The following is a 23364-nucleotide window of genomic DNA, read 5'->3' as shown; positions in this document are numbered from 1 at the left end:
AAAGAATCCTCCCTCTGGGCAAAGGCAGAAGAAAAAAAAACATTTAACATTGACTCCTTTTGCAAATGTATTACAGGTAGTCCTTGACTTACAACAGTTCCTTTAGTGACTGTCCAAAGTCACAATGGCACTGAAAAAAGTGACTTATTACCATTTTTCACACTTACTAACATTGCAGTGTCCTCATGGTCACATGATCAAAATTCAGACATTTGGCAACTAGCTTCTATTTATGACGGTTGCCGTGTCCTGAGGTCATGTGACCACTTTCTGCAACTTTCTGACAAGCAAAGTCAATGGAGAAGCCAGATTCACTTAACTTTGGGGGGTACTAACTTAACAACTGCACTGATTCACTTAACAACTGGGGCAAGAAAGGTCATAAAGTAGGACAAAATCATTTAACTGTCCCCTTTAGCAACAGAAATTTTGGGCTCAATTGTGGTCGTAAGTCGAGGACTACCTGTACATCTTTTAAGGAATAGACTACAGAAATAGAAAATACTACCAAGGATCTTATAGTACATTGGATACTTGTCTTGGGGAATACTATCTAATTTTGCACATTATTTAATATAGCTACTCAGAGCTAAAGCATCCCTAACAAATGGAAAATAGATTTTGTAAAATAGGAGGTAGCCCTCAGGGTTGCTATCCCAGGAAGATGTAGCCTCTTTCATTATTTCCTACACTACATAATGAATACTCAACTCCTATGTGTCTTGGTAAAACAAAGTAAAGGCAATGAAGAGACCAAGCAGAAGAGTGCATAGCTGCTGGCATCCCTCTTAGTAAAGAGATGAAGCTTATTGTAAGCCAGAAACTGTAATTTACTGAGCTCTTGTAATCTTATGCTGGTACTTTCTTCGCTGAAAGGGAAAATATATTTATTCTGTTTTAAATTGATAGATCCTAATATACTTGGCAATAAAGAACAGTTCTAATAGAAAAATTGGGAAGGGCCAGAAAGAATAAAAATACATAACTGTATTTCATAAACATTGCTTAATATAATTCTTATTAAAAGTGACTCCAGCAAAGATCTAACCTATTATCAGGACTTACCTGGAAGGCACTGAGTCATTATGGCAAAGCCAATCCAAGACCCTACCTGGAAAAGAAAGCATCAAGACTACGTCAAGGGAAATATTAAAACTTTCTAGGCTTGAGCATTGCGTTCTTCAGCTATAGTAAACATACAGCACAGTCCTACTTTGCAGACCCAACTCATGCACAAATCCCGAATGTGTTTCTGTACTTGAACTGAAAACTTTCCCATAAACTTTATAGCCATCTACAAGGCAGATTAGTGTGTAAGTAGAAAGAAATACCTATCCTACTCTCAATTCAAAAGGCAAGTAGTAATGTTCACATGAGTATGACCATCACTGTCAAAACAGGCCCGAAGATTTTGTAGTACACATTTTACAGTCTTAGCTCAAGCATAGGTACTATTCTTAGCACCCATGAAACCAAAGTGTTTCCCTCTGCAAAACCAGAGTGAGAAAAATGTAGAAGAAATGGGAGTTTGTCAGGGGAGTTTAACAAAAAGCTCCAAGGTCATTTTTAATATATGAACTTAATTTTTAATATTATTTTATAGTTATTGTTTTCAGATTATTGTAAGGCACATTGAGTCTGCTAATTTAATGGGATATGTTATATATGTTATCGAAATAAATTCGACATTTAAGTAAACAATACAAGAACAAAACAATGCACACACAAATAATATAAATAAAATATACGCCTTGTACTGATGGAACCTTAAAAAATGAAAATGAATTGACTGCTGTAGTAATCTATAATGCTTGTGACATGATGGTGCTGTATTCCTGCTTGAAGATCAAGGAAAAAGGCAGAGAAAAGAACAGTCTTGTAGTTGATGACCGACTTGTGAGAAATTGAAATTGAAACAAATGTGTGCCAACCAAACACACTGACTTGTGAACTGTGATGAATGCCATCATGTACAGTAATAGTGTGTTGAGTGAACAGAGATGTGTGACAGAATAACTTCCAATCACTGTCAAGCCCATTGACTGTTATCTCTTCCTCCTAATATATGTGAGCACAAATGGTACTGTTAGAAAAAAATCCTAATGGAAATCAAATAAAAATGCTCAAGACCCTGGGGCCATGAGAGTGTTCTCATTCATGCTGATAGGAGAGATTGGCTTTCAAAGACCACGGGCTGAATTGTCTGGGTGACTGATTGTTGATGTGATATAGACTGTATCACAAGGGCTGCTAAAATACATATGGTTGAAACAAAGCAAAATTCATCAGTACAGATTTAAACTGAATCCTATGTGAGTTGGAAATGGAAACCTAAGATAAAAATGTACACACTGTAAAGAGTGTAAAATATCAATGTAATTTACTTTCTTCCATCCAATTGTGTCCTGGACAAGCATCTCTGGTTTTCTTGGCAATGTTTTAAGAAATATTTGGCCACTGCCTCTTTTCTAGGGCTGAGAGAAAGTGATCACCCACTGGCTTTGTGCCAAGGTAGGACTAGAACTCACAATCTCCCGGTCTCTAGTTTGATGCTTTAACTACGACATCAAATGGGAATGATAAATCAGATATGGAAACAATGCCTCATAGCTTTCACTATCTATGCACTAATGCATAGAAATGTAGAAAATGAATCATGTGAGCCATTGTACTAGAAGAAATTTTCTCTCTTATTTTTCCAAGAAAAAAGGTTATGTGTATTTCACTGATAAATATAAAGACAAATGGACAAAGAGGACTGAAGTATCTATTCTTTTCAAATGAGTACACCTTTCGTATTTCCTAAAATACAACTCATTTGGATGTGAAAAATGTTGCTGATGGACACGCTGAACTCTGAGAAATTCTAGAGAACAGGTGGCATATGACTCAATGAGCTCAGATGTGTTCCTATTTCAGGAATGGGGAAAGGATCCAGAGAATTACACACTAGTCTAATAGGTGGGAAGATTTGAGAGCTGATCTTAAAGAGATTAATCTAAAAATATATTGCAAACAAGGTAATAATTAAAAATAATTAAAAGACACTAGCATGAATTTGGTAAGAACAAGTTTCATCACACTAACATTATCTCATTCTCTTAGCTAATCTGGAATGCTATAGGTTTAATGTATCTTGACTTCAGCAAAGTCTTTCACAGAGTATCCCATGACATTCTGATTAACGATAGTTAAGTGTGAATGGGATGACATGACAAGTGGATACACAGCTTCTGAAAAAACAACTTCAAAGAACCATCTACTTTGAACCAGAATTATACATTTTAACAGGGTCCAAAATGGACTCTCTTTACTCTTCTATCTTTTAAAATTACTTGGGTAACTTAATAAATTTCAAACAATCTTGATAGGTTGCAGAAATGAATAGTTTCTGCTCATAAATGAGTATGGAGCGAGTGCAAAATGGACAAAATCAACTGGATGAACCATCAAAGAAATATAGTTTGAGATGATTAGAGATAATTGTTCTACTTTACTTAGTTAGACCCCACTATATCCAATTTATAAAATACAGAATCATAAGGAAGGAAGGGGATCCTTGGAGGACTTCTAGCCCAAACCCCTTCCCAAGGACAAATGGTTGCCCAATCTTTTCTTGAATACCTCAAGTATTCAACACTGGGAGACAAACTGTTCCATTGATTCTCACTGTCAGGAAATTCCTCCTTATTGTCAGGTAGGATTTCCCTCTGATAAACTTTCATCCTTTGCTTCTTGTCCTGCCCTCAGGTACTATGGAGAATAAATTAACAACCTCTTTCCACTGACAGCCCTTCAAGTATTGGAAGATTGCTACCATTTCACCCCTAAACCTTATCTTTGTTAAGCTAAACATACCAAGCTCCCTTAGCTCTTCTTTATACGATTTAGCCTCCCCCTTATCATCTCCGTACTCTTTCTAGCCCCTCAGTATTTATTATGTGTCCTGGTGATCAGAACTTGACCTAGTATTCCAAATGTGGCCTCACTAGTGCAGTAGGGAGTGGTACTATCTCTTCCCATAATCTTGATGCAATCCCTGTTGATGCAGCCTAGGACAACGTTGACTTTTTTGGCACCTGCAGCACACTGCTGATTCATACTTAAATGGTGATCGATCAGGACATCTAGATCCCTCTCACAGTTAATACTGTTGAAACAGTTAATACTGTTACTGTCTATCCTGTGCCTGTGCACTTGATTCTTTATTAAGTGCAAGACCTTGCTTTTCTCATCACTGAACTGCATCTTGTTGGATGGAGCCTAATGTTCAAGTCTGTCAAGATCTTGAATCTTGAACATATCTTCCAAAGTGTTAACAATCCCCCCAAACTTGGTGTCATCTGCAAATTTGATGAGTCCCTTATTAATTAATTAAATGTATTTGCTGCCCATATTGTATCCAACAACTCTGGGCAGCTGAAGATGATTTATGAAGGTGTTGAAGAGCACTGGGCAAAGATAGAAGCTTGCATGCTTCCCTCCACATAGATGTATTTCCATTGAGGACCACACGCTGAGTGTGGTTGGTCAGCCAACTGCAAATCCATCTGATGGTGATGCTGTCTATCCCACATTGTTCTATCTTACCAAGAAGTAGGCTGTGTTTACTGTATCAAATGTCTTACTTAAGTTGATTCTGGGTGCTATTTCTCACAAAGCATTCAGAGAAACTATAACAGGTTCAAAGAAATGTAAGAAGCATGATCAAGGGACTAAAACAAAGTTATATAATAAGAATTTGAAGTAATTGAGAATTTTTAACTTTGAGCGAAGACAAGTATACTATCATATCTCCCCTCAAATATCTGAATGATTATCATATACAAGATCACAACCTACTTTCTATCATTCTAGGATGCATAATAATGATTTTAAATTGCAAGAATGAATGGATATTCTCATTGATTATTTTTTTTTAAAAAAAGGGGGTCTTCTGAAAGAGTAAGTCAGCAGTGGAACCAATTGCTGAGAGAAAAAATAAGGTCCACTTTGCTGGATGATTCAAGATGAAACTAGATTTTCATCTGTCATGAAATTTCAATTTAAATCAAGGGTGGAGGAAGCTTCTGAGCAACAAGAATTAATCATTCAATTAAAGACAGATAAAAGTAATGATTTTCAGACTATTTGCCGAGATACTGTTACTATACCTATATGTTTCCTGTGAAGCAGAATTCATTAATAAAATACAGATGTACAGAATTTGTTCCAAACATAAAACACAGCCATACCTCATAGGTATAATTGGGACAAGAGACCAGCAAGAAAAGCCATGTAAATGGGTTCTTCGTAGGGAATGGGATCTTCCTGGTCTTTGAACCTGGAAGAAATCGCAAGAATGTTTATTGAGATAAAGACCCAATTTGCATGCAATAAAAAAATCTATCATCTAACAATACACACAAGAGTTACAGTAAAGCATTAGACTTGTAAAAGTCTCCCTTCTCTTTATCAAAGGTGAGAAAAAGAAACATCTGTATACTTCACAGTTAAAAAAAGAGATACATACCAAAGATTCTAGCATGGTTTTAGCCCATAACAAAAAAAATTCTCATTTTGCCTGATGTAGCTTCAGCCCACCTCCAAAAAACTGCAAAACTCTTCCTTTCTTCCTACCCAAACCTGACAGAGCACTCTCTTCTTTTCCTTGTTTGGCTTTCAGATGTCAAGTGATTACCTCTGGGCACCTACGACTGGCTTGTTATTTAAAGCGCCAGCTGTTCCCACTACAGAGCAGGGGGTGTTTTTAATACAGACATCTGCACTTCCATTTGGCCTTTTCTCTGTACTCACCAGCTGGGCGCAGATTTCGCAGAGCAATATGAATAGAAAAGTTTCCCAGCTGACAGAACTGCAAGAGGACACAAAACCAGTGTTAGCAGGGAAGGGGCAAGAATTGGTTTTTTTAATGCTTACTATCACCACTAGAGGCCAGATAGTGGCACAGAAACCTCCCAGAGCTCGCCCCATCTGTGATTCAAATAATTTTGTAGAAATCTTGGGAATTTGCTTGGAGGAAAAGACAAAACTTTTAATGTTTTACATACAACATTAAACAAGGGATTTTTATCACTCATGTCTTCTCGTCTTTTATTCTCAACAGTCCAAAACAATTTAACAACTCTGGCACTAATAAGATGTTCTAAAATTGTGCCTAAGTAAGTTCTTGCTCTAAGACAAGAAGCTCAGGACCCAGTATTTTCCAGTACCATAACTAAATAAACTTAAAAAAAAACATTGTTGCCTTTTTTCTTTCTCCTGCCTTATTTTCCCCTTTTGTACTTTCACTTGATTTTCTTTGGTGCAGGTGTATTCTCTTATTTGAGGGAACTACTATGGTTTGTAAAAAAATCCAATATTATCTTATCAATCTGCATAAAACAATTCCTTGATTTTTAACACTTGACTTTGCATGAGAAAACTTCCCACCATAGATAGGCCTAGGCTCTGTCTAAAACATCTGCCTATTTTCTATTACATATACACCATTTTTTAGGTAAAGGGCTATTCAAAAATTACAAATTATTACCAGAAATATGATAAGCGCCAATTTCACTTGTTCATGTCCATATGCTGAAAAAAAAACAGAAAAAGAAACCAAAACACTGTTAGAGTATCTACAACAACTGGAGCACCTAGAACATTCTTAGAAGAAAAAAGATTCTCCAATGAGAGAGCTCAAGATTTTCCAACTAAATGAAAGAGAATCTCATGACAGCAACTATAGTTATATGTGTGCTAGCATATTAATACTCGTAAGGAAGAGAAAAACCAAGGATAAACTAAAGACCTTTAGTTAATCCCTTCAGAGTTTTCTTTTTCCTTTCACCATTCACTAAGTAATTATATGATAAATCAAACCAACAAATGAAACAAAGAAGTTGATTCACCTAGACATTTTTGAAGATGTCAAAAAGCATGTTGCCAGTTTAATGCATGAAATGTTGTAAACATGGATTTTCATAAAGCCTTTGATAAAGGTTCCTCACCAAAGGCTCATAATAAGATGTACAGATGTATGTTTTTTCTTCCTTTTTCATTACATTGGAACCCTTTAATCTAAGGAGATTTAGGACCAGAAGAGGAGAACAATTTTTCATACACAACTGTGTTAAAAAGAATGTTTACTACTTATTACTTTATTTAAAATATAAAAATAGCACATTTAAAAGTATAGGAGCGACAATTGGAACGATACGAATGAAACAAGAATATGTATAAAAATAACTTCAAATATGATATAACTTTTGATATGAAATATCTTAATCAGTTAGCATATATGTTTTAATTAAGACGTGAAATAATTTGCACCAAATTATATCCTGTGTTCTCTGCACAGAGTTTTATATGGCACATACGATATGCTGCCTTTCCCCCCATGCTTTTCATCTTCATAACTTGTGAGATTTGTATAGCTGACTTATAACAAACAGACCTAAAATAATGACTTTAATGTCCAAGAGAATATTTGAATGAGATCTCCCTAGACCTAGACTGAAACTTGAACTGTTTAAAAAGGAGTCAAGTCCAGAGCAGTAATTCGTAAAGAAAGCATCTCTAAGGGAAAGTATGTCAACTGTAATTCTAAAACAGAGGAGAATGAGTGAGGCTACCCTTGTGACAGAAGCCAATTTAAAGAAAATAAAGTTAGAGAAATTAGATTACATGAAATTACTTGATCTGAGGAATCCTCAGGGGGAAAGATAGGAAAGAAATTATACACCTGTCCCTCAACTAAAGAATATGCTTACGTATTTTTCCATTCAAGAAATTATTTGAGGCACTAGGAACTTCCTTTTTGATCTCCTGGAAATTTCCTGGAAATCTTGCTCTACTTCAACAAATATTTACTGTTGCTTCTGATCTGAAGAATTTACCAGACATTAGTTACGTTTTTAAGCTAGTATTTTCAATTGAAGGGCCTTTAGAAAAAAGAAAGAAAGCTAGAATTCTGCTCAATTATGTATTTATTCCATTTCTCAAGACAAGAAATCTGTACAGCTCCAATGACTAGTTCACCATTATGTAAATCTATTAGCACTCATTCAGTGAGAAGCATATTAACTAGACAGAACCTATTCCTATGCAAGCCCATTCTGAGATTCCCCAACCCCACCCCAACCCCAGTACACACTTCTGGTTATAGCTTCTTAGAAATCAAATGGACTTCTTTAATCAACCAATATTATTCTGTTCTTAGCTTACCAGGTGGTGTATACAACGGGTGATTGATGTAATATGCCATCCAGGCTGCAAAGCCCCAATAGTAAGTGCAATTCTGAGGAAAGAATTAAAAGTGTCACATTAAAGATGTAATAGATTAGTAGCAGTATATATAAAAAAGGGACTTGCTGACTACCTCAGTTTCATTGCTCCATGAATAGATCCAGCAGAAAAGGAAGGCAGTTTTTAGTCTATAGCTATGTTGCTTGAAAATGTCATTACCTTGAAGATGTTACGTAAAGGCATTGTTCCATGGGAGAATCTGTGGACAAAAAGGGTCTCGAGGAGGCGCTTGACATAATGGAAAGAGTGACAAATGCAAGCCAGGCTAGAAAGGAAAGGAAAACAGAGATGGCTGACAATAGAATCACAACCTTACCCCCATAAAATACAGATACTATTCTAATATATTTGATTATTATCAGCCAAAGGATAAGGTATATCCATGTTTCCAATGTTAATCTATTTATTATTTAAATTTATATGGCCACCCATCTCAAATTTTTGACTCTAAGTAGCTAAAAGCAGTTAAAAGCACTACATAACTATGTATAACAATAAAAAATACTTAAATTATTTTTTAAAATAATCAGTAGTTGAGGTAAAAATGTAAATAACCAATCAACAAACAAACCAGCACAAGCACTGCATAAGCTTTGGAACAAACCCTGCTTCCCTATGGTGACCCAACCATGACTTTAAGACAGGCTGGACAATTAATTTTTCCAAGGGGTCACATGAGAAACTGGGACTGTTGTGGGGGCCCGCTTTCGACCCCCGCCATTGCTGCCCTGCCACCTGTCACTGCCCTACCTCCACCTCCACCCCCACCACTGCCCCACTCCCACCACCTTGCTTCCGTTGCTGCTGTCCCAGCTGATACCACTACTGCGTGCTGGACTGGGACTGCCTGCGGGTCATGAAATGCCCAGGTCTGCTTTAAGACCTTACATAAGGCTAGCTCGGTTGGGGCAAATCTAATCTCTGGGGGATGATATTCTAAAGGGGCAGAAAAGGTCCTCTTCCTGGGCCCTGTCAAATGACATTCCCTAATAGACAGGATCTGTAACATTTTTCTCCTGCTGGATATGATGGGATGGATAGATATAATTGGAGAGAGATGATCTCTCAAATACTTGCCCTGTGCTGTGGAGGCTTTTTATATTTGCCATGTCATGGGAACAATGGGAACTCACTGGGAGAGGCAATTTCAAGTAACTGAACTGGAGAAGCTAAGAGAGAGACAGGGAGGGTGGCAGTAGAGGCCTTCAAGGGTGATGGTGCCTCTCATCCTAACCATGGTTCCTCATAAATTACAGAAAAATAAAACTCTTTTAAGGTAGAAGGCACTCCACCCATGGAAGAGGAAAGAAAGCTTAAGAATGAATCCACTCTTTGTGACTGAACACATATATTGCCTCATGGAGGATGCTTCCAGTAGTGAAGAACGTTATTATTAGGAACTCTTATTATTCTATTATTAATTATTCTATTCTATTATTGAGCTGTCCTATTGTTATATTTCTATCATCCTTAGTCAAATAGAACAGGCTTGCCAACCATATGGTGATTTGTCCTCCCACTGTGAAGATGCAGACCTCATGTGCTATCTAGATAAGCTTGACAGGTAATGCTGGACTAGAATCAGTAGATGGGATGCACCTCAGTACTAACAATGTGAAGAAAATAGGCAGGCAGGCCTGGAAACCAAATTTAGGTTGCTGAGCAAGATGTTGAAATTGAAGACTGCTGAAATGACTCTCTTGGAAAGTTATCTCTTCCATGCAGAGTGCCAAATCGGCAAACGTCTATGGACATTCTCAGTCATTCGGGTCATGGTTGTCCCAAAGGTGCTTTTTCAAGAGGCAACTGGACTTTCTTGTTTTTCTTTGAAGATGTTTCACTTCTCAACTGAGAAGCTTCTTCAGCTGTGACTGGATGGTGGGGAACTCCTTGCAGACAGCTGGCCATTTGCATTCTTTTAAAAAATTGTTGAGGCCACCTGGAGGTTTATCTATGTCCTTTGGGTCATCTGAGTGGTACAACTGGGTCTGGAGGCTTCTTGGAAATGTTGAAAGGACTGTATTGTAGACTGGAGATAGATAATGTTGTGTCCCTCCCCCTCTGTTGAGAGAGGGCTGTTCAATTTTTTGACCTCTCAACCAGCGGTCCCCTCTGTCCAAAATGTGGACTTTGCTGTCTTCAAAAGAATAGCCTTTGTCTTTTAAATGCAGATGGACTCTTGAATCTTGACCTGATGGGATTATTCTCCTATGTTGTGCCATAAGTATCAATGATTACCAATACAGATAGCATCTTACTACCTCCTGAATCATAGCAGTGTGCTTTAAATACTGATTATGGGAATATGTAATTAGAAGGTGGCAGTTACTCCCACCTAAATTTGTGAGCTTCCAAATGCATCCAGCTGGCTATTTTATAGCACAGAATGTACCTTTAGTCTATGGAGCAAAACTTTATATCCTTATGTGACTCTTCAATAATACCCAATTGCAAAAAGGAATTCAATATTCAAACCAATTCTTTTCTGCCAACTCTAGAAATGTTAGTTGGAATACAGGGAAGTTTTCCTTTACAAAAGCAAGACATATGAAGGGAAATGTCTAGTCCTAGCAAGGAAGAAAAATAAATTAAGTTTGGGATTGCCCTTCCTTGGAGAAGATTTCAGCTTACTTAGTGGAAAACATTTCAGTTTAAATTAAATGTAATCAGTAAAATGGATATTATGGCCTTTAAATACTTACTGAACAACAGAGTACTTGCTGGAGGTGAAGCCATATCTTGAGCCATAAATGAAAGGAACCCGGAAATAAAACATCAGGTAAATGAGGAGGGGCCCAGCATACTCTGTGAGAAATACCTGACAGAACAAAAACAGAATGTAGAAAGGCAGAAGGAACTCACAGGGAAGTGCTTTCTTGAGGAGAACTGAAATACTACTCACAGTCACCCAGCTGATCTGTGCGCCTAAGTCCCGGAAATAAAATGTTGCTGTTGTACCAACTGGCAAATTCTGAAGGATATCTTCATCCTTCAAAGACTTTCCCTCTAGAAGAAAGAGAAATCATACTGAAACTCTGGGGGACTTAGAATCTTGACTTGAACATCAAACACAACAGTTGCTTGCTTGGCTACACAACAAAGAAAAAATAATTAGCCTTACAATCTAAAGGACAAACCTATGCACAGTAACCCAAGATGAAAGATGCTTAATTATCTTCTTACTTCATTCATGAATCAAACCATTAGCAATTAACGATTGGTAGGTAAAGATTTCTTTCAAAGAGGCCCTTCTTGTGAATTCCCAAACCACAGAATGTCCACACCAATGTTATTCTCTAATACAATCTCATTCAAGCAAGTACCAGCTTTTGTTTGGTTCTTTTCCATATTTTTTACCAAAAACATTATCCTTAACAGAGGAAGTCAAGTATTAGGAGATATTTTAGCACAGCAACTTACTGGGATCTAGTCGCAGGGACTGCCGGGCTGGATACCATTGAGGGTCTGAGGAAAGAAAAATATAAGTTTTCTTATAATGAGTCAGAACCATTAGTGCCATCAGTTGGCAGCACTCAAGAGCAATTTAGAGATATGGAGGTAGACAAAAAAATATTTGCCCCAGAGTTTTCATGAGAAAGAAAATTTAAAAATTAGAGAAAGTTACTCATTCTGGGTCAATATATAAAATTTCCAAACAGTGTCTTATACTAGTAGTACAATCTATACACATGACTAATAAAGTAGTTGGGTATATGACCAAACTCATAGATATTACTATTTCTTTAAAGGTTTTATACAAGTTTAGACAGATAACCTACATGGCCATATGACAGCTGAAGCCCAAAAGATCTGGAGAGCACTAGAAAATTGATGAAAACACAAACAAATCTTAGATCCTCTCATCTGCTTCAGATTGCTTTACCTTCCACAGCAAGTAAAAGCAACTGATCAAGAAACAAATCAGCATGAAGGGGGAAATGCTGTTAATCTACACATTTTCTTTCTCAACTCCATAAAGCAGGGGTGTCAAACTCGCGGCCAGCGGGGCGGATGTGTCATGCGCTGGCCACACCCATACCCGTTTTAGCGAAGGGGGAAAAAGTCACGATACGTCACGTGATGACAACATGACGACATGAGTTTGACCTCTGCCGTAAAGGGATAAAAAATAAATAAATTCATAAGCTGAAGCTACTGATCTTTAATTCTAATCGAAGAAAAATAATTATATTTTCAAAAATGTACCATTTAAGTGATATAATAAAAGTTTTCAATAGCTAATTTTATTAATAAATTAAGGTGCTCTTCGCTTTCAATATTGAAACCAATCACAAAGATATGATAAACAACAAAGGTGATATTTTTCTATACATACGAGACTTGGTAAAGAGATTCTTGATTTCAGTTATGGTAGCATTGGGCTCTACCTGAAAGGAAATATACAAGAGGAATCAGAAAACCAAAGGATACTATTCTGTATAATCAAGTAAGACCACTTTAATTTAACTACTTTCTAGCTCAACAAACAGGCAACAACAATAAAAATGCCATAACAAGTGCATATTCAAATTATGCCTAAACTGGAAATATACCACATCAGCATGTTAAGCAAAATAATACTAAATGAGCCAATTAGAAAATTAAAAAAGCTGTGATGAACAATATCTTCCTAGCACCTCAGAAACACTGCTAGAGATAACATTAGAAATGTGTTTCTGTCACACACTTCTGTAGTCTTATCAGCTAGTGGCTTGGGAGCAAGAACTATCTAGTACATCTAGTGGTGCAAGTTTGTATTCAATCCAGACTAAGTCTTTGGAATACTGAAAAGCATGTATGCAACAGTTGTCTGTGCACTTGCAAATTTTTCTATGGTTGCATGGCTGCTACAGATGTTTCTCTACTACAGCCATGCAATCCTAGGGAGAAAATCCTTTAATGAGTTACAAACATCTGGCACATTCATGTTCCCACAAATTTCAAAGAAAATCTAAAGCATTGCACATACCTAGGCTCTGGTCAATAGGAATCTGTTGGCAGAGGTGTTAATCCCTTTACGTTGTTCACAATCACTTTTGTAAGAACACAACATCAAGAATGTGGTTAGATGTTTTGTTCTCCCTTTCTTAGTAACTCTTGTTGCTTTCTTTGTATAATCATTGCATCATCTCTATTTTAATCCTTTTACAGTAAGAAGTGAATGTAAACTGGTTCTCTTCCACCTTGGAAAGCTATTTCTATGGTCCAGAATACGTTTGGATGAAATGAATTAATAGTCAAAGGATACTGAAACTGACTTCTTAAATCAACAATGATGTCACCAATACTGACTGCCTAATGTAACTTGAAGGCTAGTTAGTTCTTTACAGTGAAGTGGCACACTCATAAAATTTATAAAGCAACAAAGCAAGTTTATTGCAACTAAGAGCCTTCTCTTTTTTTAAAAAAAGAAAAGAAATGAGAGCCTTCTTGTGTAATAAAAACACTTAGCACAAATATGTTAATTATATTTTCAACATGCCTTTAATATATATAAAAGTTTTGTTCAACTAGAGGTGGTGAACCTATCTAATACTCCTGCCTCCTATTTTTCCCAGAGTACATATAGCCATGTCAATAAACTAACACACAATTCATTAATTAATGCCACTATATAATTATAACAGTACCATCAGTTCAAAGAAGACACGAAAAGTTCTCAAAACATATACAACTGTATATGAATTTTTATTTGATGAAAAAAATGCAAGAAGATATAAGAAAAGTGTCAAGGTGGGCTATCTAAACTTCAAAAAACTGATAAATTCTTGCTGGGAGTTATAAACATGTCTGGGAATTACAGTTCTTGGAAGCCATAACATGGAATGAGTATTTCCTGCTTGATTCTTGAAGAATTCAAACTTATCCCCACCAGGAAAGATATGCATGTGAACATGAAAGTATCTTTGGTGTTCATTCAGAAAATGAACTAGAAAATTTGTAAATGTGCATTTGTTTCTGTGTGCAGAATCTTTCTCTCTCTCTCTCCTTCCCTCTATCCTAGCCAGTGTGACCCGAAGATCAAAGACAATGCATTAAAACAAATAAAAAAGTGAATATGTCCATGGTTAATACAGGCTGGGAAAACCTCTGCAAATCTAGGCATTCTTCCAAAAAATCTGAAAAAACTATCAAAAACTAATATAAAGTTAAGAAAGAAAAGGAAAAAGAGAAAGAAAATTGAAACATTCATGGATTATACAGATAGTATGGATAGTAATGGATAATATTAATATGCTCAAAAGTGGAAAGGTTCAGTACCACTCAGAATGGAGGAATAGTTATAGAACTAGCAGAAATGGCTAAATTGATTTCTTTCATTAGAGAAAAGACAATATCTATATTTGTTGCTGAGTGGAAATCCCCTATAAACTTCTTGCGTATAACAGAAAAAAATGAACTTCTGATCTATGGTTAGATAATAGAACAAATGCTTGTAAATTGAAGACTACCTGTACTTGTATTTCCTGCAAAATGCAAAGTCATTTTTTAGTCTATTTGTTTTTATCTTTTTTGCACTTTTGTCTTTCTCTTCCAAAACTCCTCTGGATTTGGGTGTAACTGCTTGGTAATTACTGCTGCCACCACTACTTCCATTGGGACATCTTTACCTGGTATTATTTCTCCTAATCCTGATGCATGAGAGACATAGAATCCTCAGCCTATAGATTTATTTCCAAGTTTAAAAAAGAAAAAAAATGATAAAAACATATTTTCAGGTTGAAGTGATTATGCTATATGGCACAGAAGACATTTTAACATGTTAAACAGATTTTGCATGGCACAAAAGCATGCAGCATGTATTATATAAGTATGTGAATGCTCTGTATGTGACTATATACAAAGGTGAAAAAAGGAAACAATTTAAAATACTTTTCTGTTTAAAATTTTGGAATAAGAATTTTGGAGAGAATTTTATAAAATGGGTGAGATTGATTTATACTTCAGAAACTACAAATTGAGAAGAAGGTTAAATATTTGGATGTTACTATGACAAACATGAAAGATTTTAAAGATACAACTGAAACCATAGGCTATCTATCTATCTATCTATCTATCTATCTATCTTTATCTATCTATCTATCTATCTATCTATATCTATATATATATATATGTAGGTCTTTGGTTATTCAGGTTTTCTCCCGCGTAAAATTGGAAGTGTCTTGGCGACGTTTCGACAAAGTCTCATTTGTCATCTTCAGGCTTCAGCTTTGTGCTTCTGGGAGCAACCAGAAGCACCCAGAAGCACGAAGCTGAAGCCTGAAGATGACGAATGAGACTTCGTCGAAATGTCGCCAAGACACTTCCAATTTTACGTGGGAGAAAACCCGAATAACCAAAGACCTCCATACAAACACCCGCGAAAACCTCAGAAATATATATATATATATGTATGTATATATTAATTCAACCTATATATTAATTCAACCTGGTGTCAAGATTTTAATATAATTTACAAATTCTGTGACAACAATTTAGAGACTCTAATTATCAACTGCAAACCTTACTATTCGCCTCGTGAATTTTCCTCATTTCTTCTAATTGCTGTTTATGTCCCACCACAAGCCTGTGTAAACAAGGCATTACGAACTCTAGCTGACCAAATCATGGAGGCTGAAGCCAAACACCCTGACTCACTGGCCATTGTTTTGGGAGATCTAAACAAGGCAAACTTAAGGAAAGAACTACCAAAATACTTTCAGCATGTCAATTGTCCCACCAGAGGCAAGAATACACTAGACCACTGCTACACAACACTAAAAGATGCCTATCGGTCTTTACCACGTGCAGCTGTAGGACACTCTGATCATTGCATGATTCACCTTGTACCTGCTTACAGGCAAAGACTTAAAGCCATAAAACCAATAATTAAATCAGTGAAAACCTGGACGGAGGAATCAGAATTAAAGCTACAGGCATGTTTTGACTGCACTGATTGGAATATTATTAAAGATACCTCAGCAGACCTGGATGAACTCACAGATACTGTAACATCATATGTCAGCTTCTGTGAAGACCTATATGTACCTACAAGGAACTTGTGAATACACAGTAACAACAAACCTTGGTTTACACCTAAACTTAAGCAGCTACGACATTCCAAAGAGGAAGCCTACAGAAAAGGTGATAAAATGCTGTACAATCAGGCCAGAAATGCACTAACAAGGAGATAAGAGCAGCAAAAGAAGCTACTCTGAAAAGCTAAAGAATCAATTTTCAGCAAATGAACCAGCAAACATGTGGAAAACTCTTAAAAATATCACCGGCTATGGCAAACCTCCTTCCCAGGCTGAAGGTAATCAACAACTGGCAGATAACCTGAATGAGTTTTACTGCAGGTTTGAAACGAAACTACAGCCACCTATCTCCACAACCCCATCTCAGACACACCAACAACAGCCAAGCCTCCTACAACTGACCCCATTTCATTGGGTTCACAACCCCTAGTGATCACAGAAAAGGAAGTGCAGGACCTATTTCACAGATAAAAGCCAGGAAAAGCTCCAGGCCCAGACAAGATAACTCCTTCTTGCTTAAAAGTCTGTGCTGACCAATTGGCCCCCATCTTCACCCATATTTTCAATAAATCACTAGAGATGTGCTATGTTCCTTCTTGCTTCAAACGCTCTACCATCATCCCAGTGCCGAAGAAGCCCACCATCAAGGAACTGAATGACTACAGACCAGTTGTTCTAACATCTGTAGTCATGAAAACCTTTGAAAGGCTAGTGCTTTCCTACCTGAAAACCATCACGGATCCGCTGTTAGACCCCTTGCAATTTGCATACCGAGCAAATAGATCAACAGATGATGCTGTTAATATGGCTCTGCACTACATCCTACAACATCTTGAGTCTCCAAAGACCTATGCAAGGGTCCTTTTGTAGACTTTAGTTCAGCATTCAATACCATCATTCCAGACATTCTTCTAACTAAGCTAAACCAGCTACAGGTACCGGAACAGACTTGTAAGTGGATCACAAGCTTCCTAACAAACAGGAAGCAGCAGGTGAAGCTAAGCAAGATCACATCAAATACCTGTACAATTAGCACAGGGCCCCCAAGGCTATGTGCTCTCCCACTTCTCTTCTCTCTGTATACCAATGACTGCATCTCCAATGATCCATCTGTTAAGCTACTGAAGTTCGCAGATGACACAACAGTGATTGGTCTCATTCGAGACAATGACGAATCCGCATATAGGCGAGAGGTCGAGCGACTAGCCTTGTGGTGCAACCAAAACAATCTGGAACTGAACACACTCAAAACCGTAGAAATGGTGGTAGACTTTAGGAAAAACCCTTCCATACTTCCACCTCTCACAATACTTGACAACACAGTATCATCAGTAGAAACCTTCAAATTTCTGGGTTCTATCATATCGCAAGGTCTCAAATGGACAGCTAACATCAAAACATCATTAAAAAGGACAACAAAGAATGTTCTTTCTGCCAACTCAGTAAGCTCAAACTGCCCAAGGAGCTGCTGATCCAATTCTACAGAGGAATTATTGAGTCTGTCATTTGCACCTCTATAACTGTCTGGTTCGGTTCTGCAACCCAACAAGAAAAACACAGACTTCAGAGGATAATTAGAACTGCAGAAAAAATAATTGCTACCAACTTGCCTTCCATTGAGGACCTGTATACTGCACGAATCAAGAAGAGGGCCGTGAAAATATTTGCAGATCCCTCGCATCCTGGACATAAACTGTTTCAACTCCTACCCTCAAAACGACGCTATAGAGCACTGCACACCAGAACAACTAGACACAAGAACAGTTTTTTCCCGAAGGCCATCACTCTGCTAAACAAATAATTCCCTCAACACTGTCAGACTATTTACTGAATCTGCACTACTATTAATCGTTTCATAGTTCCCATCACCAATCTCTTTCCACTTATGACTGTATGACTATAACTTGTTGCTGGCAATCCTTATGATTTATATTGATATATTGATCATCAATTGTGTTGTAAATGTTGTACCTTGATGAACATATCTTTTCTTTTATGTACACTGAGAGCATATGCACCAAGACAAATTCCTTGTGTGTCCAATCACACTTGGCCAATAAAAAATTCTATTCTATTCTATTCTATTCTATTCTATTCTATTCTATTCTATTCTATTCTATTCTATATGTATATGTATATGTATATGTATATGTATATGTATATGTATATGTATATGTATATGTATATGTATATAATATAAAACTCTTGGCTACTTTACTTTTTCATCCATGTGGAGCAGGTGGAAGTTGCACAAGGGACAGGGTATATTGAAAGTTGGAACATGGGAAAAGGAGAGGGGGAAAGAAAAGAGTGGTAGGAAAAACTAAGAAACAATTGGCACCTATATTAATTTGAAGAAGAATATTAGGTGGTTTTAATTTATTCTTATATTCATTCCCAAGCTACTAAAAACACTCCACATTTCTTTTGAGAAATCAAATAATCAAGCAATGATAAAAAATATTGAAAACGAATGAAAAATAGGTAAAAGTTCTTTGATTCAACTCAAACGTTTAATACCAGAACTATGGATGCCTTGGATACAGTGCAAAAAGTGAAATAGTAAAATTAATACCATAATTTGTATGTACAAAGATTGTGAAAAAAATTGCCTAACTGCAGTATGGGCATTAGAAACATTGTTAGGTGCATATTGGTAAAGATTTCTTAAATGAATACTTTTCCTTTTAAATACTTATTTTCTGTGGTGAAAATGTGCTATGTAAGTAATGATCACTAAGCAAAATGAGAAAGTTGGTGTAGTTCTAATCATTTATTCTGCCAGATTCCAATCCTGTATGGAAGCCCAACTGGTGTGGAAGACAAAGGAAGCAATGAAGTTTATTTTACTGATGGGAGAAACATTATTATAAAAAGGTAGAAAACAAAAAAAGAAAGTTGAGTGCATTTTTTTGCGATATTTTGCACTATTCAGCTGGAGAGGCAGAATTATAGGTTTAGAGCAGGGGGCTCCAAGGTTTGTGGGGTCTCCAGGGGTCTCCAGTTCCTCTGGGAGTTGAAGTCCACAAGCCTTAAAGTTACTAAGGTTGGAGACTCCTGGTTTAGAGGAAATGACCATACAGATTTGTACATGATTGAAACATCTAGGTTGAAACATCTAGGTTAGTTTTTAGATTTTTAGACACTGTATTTCATATTTTATAAGTATAACTAACATCAGTGGATGGCGTGCATACTTCGTTTATGTTGTGTGGATCCTGTTTTGGAAATTACACTGATGGCATTTCCTAACCGCCCAGCTCCCTCGTAGAGGGGCTCTCACAGTTGGGAATTGATGACATACTGACTTGAGATGTGTATGGATGCTGCTTATTCTTGTTTTGTTGTTAAATATGTTCGTCTTTTTTTCTGTGGCTTATCTATTGCTACATCCCTTTTGTAAATTATTTATATTTGCTTGATTAAAGTGACTTAAAACCTTGTAATAAACTAATAATAAAATGGGTGTAGAAATGTTGTGCTGGAATTCTGAGTTGCATTTTTATATTTTTAGAATTTTTAGTCATTATCTCTACCTAGCAGCCATACATACATTCACACACAGAAAAAAGGTTATCTTATTGATTTGTGCTACCATGCTACAAAATAGTAAAGTAACGTCAATGCATGGCTATGGAAGACAGTAGCACTTTAGTAAAGAAATCAGTTACTGGGACATAAGACTAGGGTCCAAATGTCATACATGGCATACAACAATGTGGAAGAAACTAGGATTATGCTTTGCTGACCACTACCACTATTTGGATGTTACTTTAGTCTCATCTCTATATTTAGTGTCTTTGCAAGTGCAGTCAATGCAGGAGTCTCATTGGTCTGAAAGGATTAACAATACCCAAAGGAATCAAAATGAAAAAGGGCAAGATGCTACTGCCACTCAATGCTGACACAAAACTGGACAGCCATGGTTAGTAAATCTTTGGGGGGGGGGGAAAGAATAAGTGAATTTCCCACTTTGGTGCTCTCCTCCAAATCTGTTTTTCCTTTCCTTTCCCATGTTTTCTACCTTCCCAGTTTATCTCATCCAAAAGAACGTGCATCTCAAAAAGAATATCTCTCTGATCTACTTTATGCAGAAAAAGGATTAACAATGCAAATACAGAGAGCCATTTGTAACTAAGGTGTCACCATATTAAGGGTTCAAAATCCTCCCCTTAATCAGATTGGCTAGCACTTTTGGATGGGATTTTTCATTCTTTGCAATGACAAATTCCACCCAGTAGACTTGTGTCTGAAAAGTTTACCTATCTTATAGATACTTTTGGTACTGGGTCTTTGAATACGTTCTTGTGCCAAAACGCACTAATAGCTATTTTATACGAGAGTCCTTGCAGTCCTGAATCTTTAAAGACTGAAAAATTGGCCAGTAGGAAATTTTCTGTGGATTGTATTTTTCGAAACAAGCAACAAATCTGAAGTCCACTCATCTGTGTTTCCTCAAGGCAACCAGACATACGTGTAAACAATTATAGAATTTAATTTCATTATCTAAACTAAATCAAAACAACTTCCATATTTTGGGGATTCAAATATATCCAAAATCTGAAGATGTGTCTAGTTACAGTGGTAGACATGCAGATCCAGAACAGTTATTTTTTCTGGCAAATTAACCATTAACTCAGTGATAATGCAATTATTATGTAAGAATGAAAGTGGGATTGAAGATAACAAACTGTTCCAAATGATTTAAAGTTCTGTCTTTCATTTATAATACAAATCTATCTCCATGGAGGTAGGGTTTCATGCCTTTGTTCTTTACTTAGGATCTACATAGGGAGGTATCACACCAACATTAAAACAAAAAACAAAAAAATTCTACTGCTGGCCATATCACATGCTTATTGTACCCATAATTCTAGAGCTGTCCTAAAAGGTCTTAATATCAAACACAGCCTAAAAGATGATTAACACATTCAGATCAGAGATCTGATTATGTGAACAACTTGGAGTTAAACGATGTATCACACAATTGCAAAACAAAAATATTTTGTATAGTTGCCTTTTGATAGCAAATATTGATATATTTTGCAATTGACTATAATGTCCTGTGCATAAATATCTCACATTGCTAATTACAAGTCCTGCACATGTAGATCTCACTTGCTAACTGAAGTTCCGACTTCATGTATATTTCATTCAAGCTTTGATTTATGGCAGTTTTTAGTAAATAACTCACTTTTTCAGTATAAAAGTACAATACTATGTTTTTTTAAGACTAAACCAATTCTAAAGCTCTGCAGTGACAAAAAGTCAACTTCAGCTTCAAATCCTTCTTCCGAGATTAGGACACTTACCTTATCCAGGAAACACAGCTTTTCCCGGGTCTTGGCATCCAGGATCTCCACCTCAAAAAAAAGAACACCCCTTTTAGATTTCTTAATAGGATGATGTGGGCCTAAATCATTGAAATTTCTTTGAAGAGGTGGACAACCCTCCACGAGCAGCAAATTCCCATCCATGCCTATTCACAAAGCAGCAAATCCCAAAGAGTATGTTCAGTCAACAGACTTGTTCACAATAAGCTTCCTTCCCTATGATCAAAATTTAAGTATGGATCATTTCTGATCTGAGTGAAAATTTGAGTCTGAAAGAAAAAAAGCTCCTCTTGAGATTAAGACTCAGAGTTCAGCCTTTCAAGCAATTCAGCTCAGCAAATAAAGGGGCTTCCCTTTTGGTCTGTTCTGTAGGTTGTGTTCCAAGACGTAAGTCGATAGCATGGTAGCTGAACCCTTCTCAGCTAAATATAAAACTGAGTCTAGCAAAAAAACTTCTTGCAAGCAGCCTCTTGGCTAGTAAAGTCATATCAGGAAATTTTAAAGCCTTTTATTTTTATTGTTATTATGAAATTTATTTGCCACCCATCTTGTTTCAAAGTTAATCTTTCATTCAAAGAGACCATGCCAACCCATTCATGTCCCGATTTCACAAGCCATCTTTTGGGGTGGAAAGGTACTCAGAAAATTCTCCCTTCAACTGCACATTAATACAGGAGGCTGCTTGGCAAAACTAACAAGTTTCTAGGATCTTATCCAGCTCTTTATTGATATTAGAGCCTAGAATTTTTCTCTCCCCAGGAGAACAGGAGTTCCTGTTACAGTAACACAAGAATCCAAACAACAACAATTCCTAGGTATTTTTTGGGCTGGGGAGGAGTGTATTATGCTAGGACAAATTACTTAATGCTCGCTGTGGCACATGGAGCTGCCTTTGAATATAATTGGAATTTTCAATAGATGGCTGCTAAAATGTGGTGAGAAAAAAGGCGTGTATATTGTGTGACATAAGTCCACAGTGGCTTTATGTATTAGTGATCCGTTTCTGGGCTCAATTTATGTATAGACACTGTCTTAAATGCCCTTAATAATATAAGGCATTTAAAAGAAATCTACCAGACACTATTTCTCCACAACAAAACAGTCGAATTCTTCACAATTCTCTATTGCAATTTGATATATCAAACATCCACATAACTTGGATTATTTTTTAGCTCAGAAAATGTACATAAAAAACCACATTGACTAGAACTTGTTTACAATAACTAAACTATGCTTGCTATTTTAAAAAATAATTAAGACAACCCGTTTCTCGTTGTATCATTGTTTCAGCGATATTTCCTTACCAGATTCCTCAAAGCCTTCAACAATGGTAGAGCTACTAATGTAATTGAAAAGTTATTAAAAATTAAGGGAGGTATTCAGAAATGCATCTGCCTTGAAAGTAGCCCATGTTGCACTGTATAGCACAATCAAACATCAACAATTGACCTCAGGAAATATTTTATGTCATTTTGTATTATGTTATAAAATACTTTATTATGATTTTTATGTCATAAAATGTTTTATAAAATTTGCAAAATTTCAATTGTACAGAAGTCATGGGTCCAGGATTTTGCACACATTCCATAAATTAGCTCATTTGAAGTACTGTGGTTCAAATGTTTTTCCCTATGATGCATTGTTTCACCCTGTTAAAGGTTACAGACACAAGAGTTTTAGTAGTATATAAATAAATTCGTAGAGTGATTGACAGAATACACTGA

General features: G+C 36.5%; 1 protein-coding gene across 2 annotated transcripts in view; it reads right to left on the bottom strand.

The window, feature by feature from the left end:
• TECR (trans-2,3-enoyl-CoA reductase) overlaps positions 1 to 23364 on the bottom strand; it is a 52979-nt gene that overhangs the window by 2665 nt on the left and 26950 nt on the right. Inside the window, exons 2-12 of one of the 2 annotated variants that reach the window (XM_058165743.1) lie at positions 21620 to 21670; positions 12626 to 12677; positions 11710 to 11754; positions 11192 to 11295; positions 10992 to 11107; positions 8449 to 8554; positions 8209 to 8281; positions 6533 to 6576; positions 5797 to 5854; positions 5235 to 5323; positions 1066 to 1111 (exon numbers count right to left, since the gene is read on the bottom strand). In XM_058165743.1, the coding sequence (XP_058021726.1) occupies positions 1066 to 1111; positions 5235 to 5323; positions 5797 to 5854; positions 6533 to 6576; positions 8209 to 8281; positions 8449 to 8554; positions 10992 to 11107; positions 11192 to 11295; positions 11710 to 11754; positions 12626 to 12677; positions 21620 to 21670 (784 nt within the window). Of the gene's footprint in view, positions 1 to 1065; positions 1112 to 5234; positions 5324 to 5796; positions 5855 to 6532; positions 6577 to 8208; positions 8282 to 8448; positions 8555 to 10991; positions 11108 to 11191; positions 11296 to 11709; positions 11755 to 12625; positions 12678 to 21619; positions 21989 to 23364 lie in introns of those variants that run through there. The other variant, XM_058165742.1, reaches the window with a different exon arrangement.

This window comes from Ahaetulla prasina, chromosome 2, assembly GCF_028640845.1.
Source record: "Ahaetulla prasina isolate Xishuangbanna chromosome 2, ASM2864084v1, whole genome shotgun sequence".
NCBI classification, from domain to species: Eukaryota; Metazoa; Chordata; class Lepidosauria; order Squamata; family Colubridae; genus Ahaetulla; species Ahaetulla prasina.
Note: the sequence above shows the minus strand (reverse complement) of the source record. Positions and strands in the feature narration are given on the sequence as shown.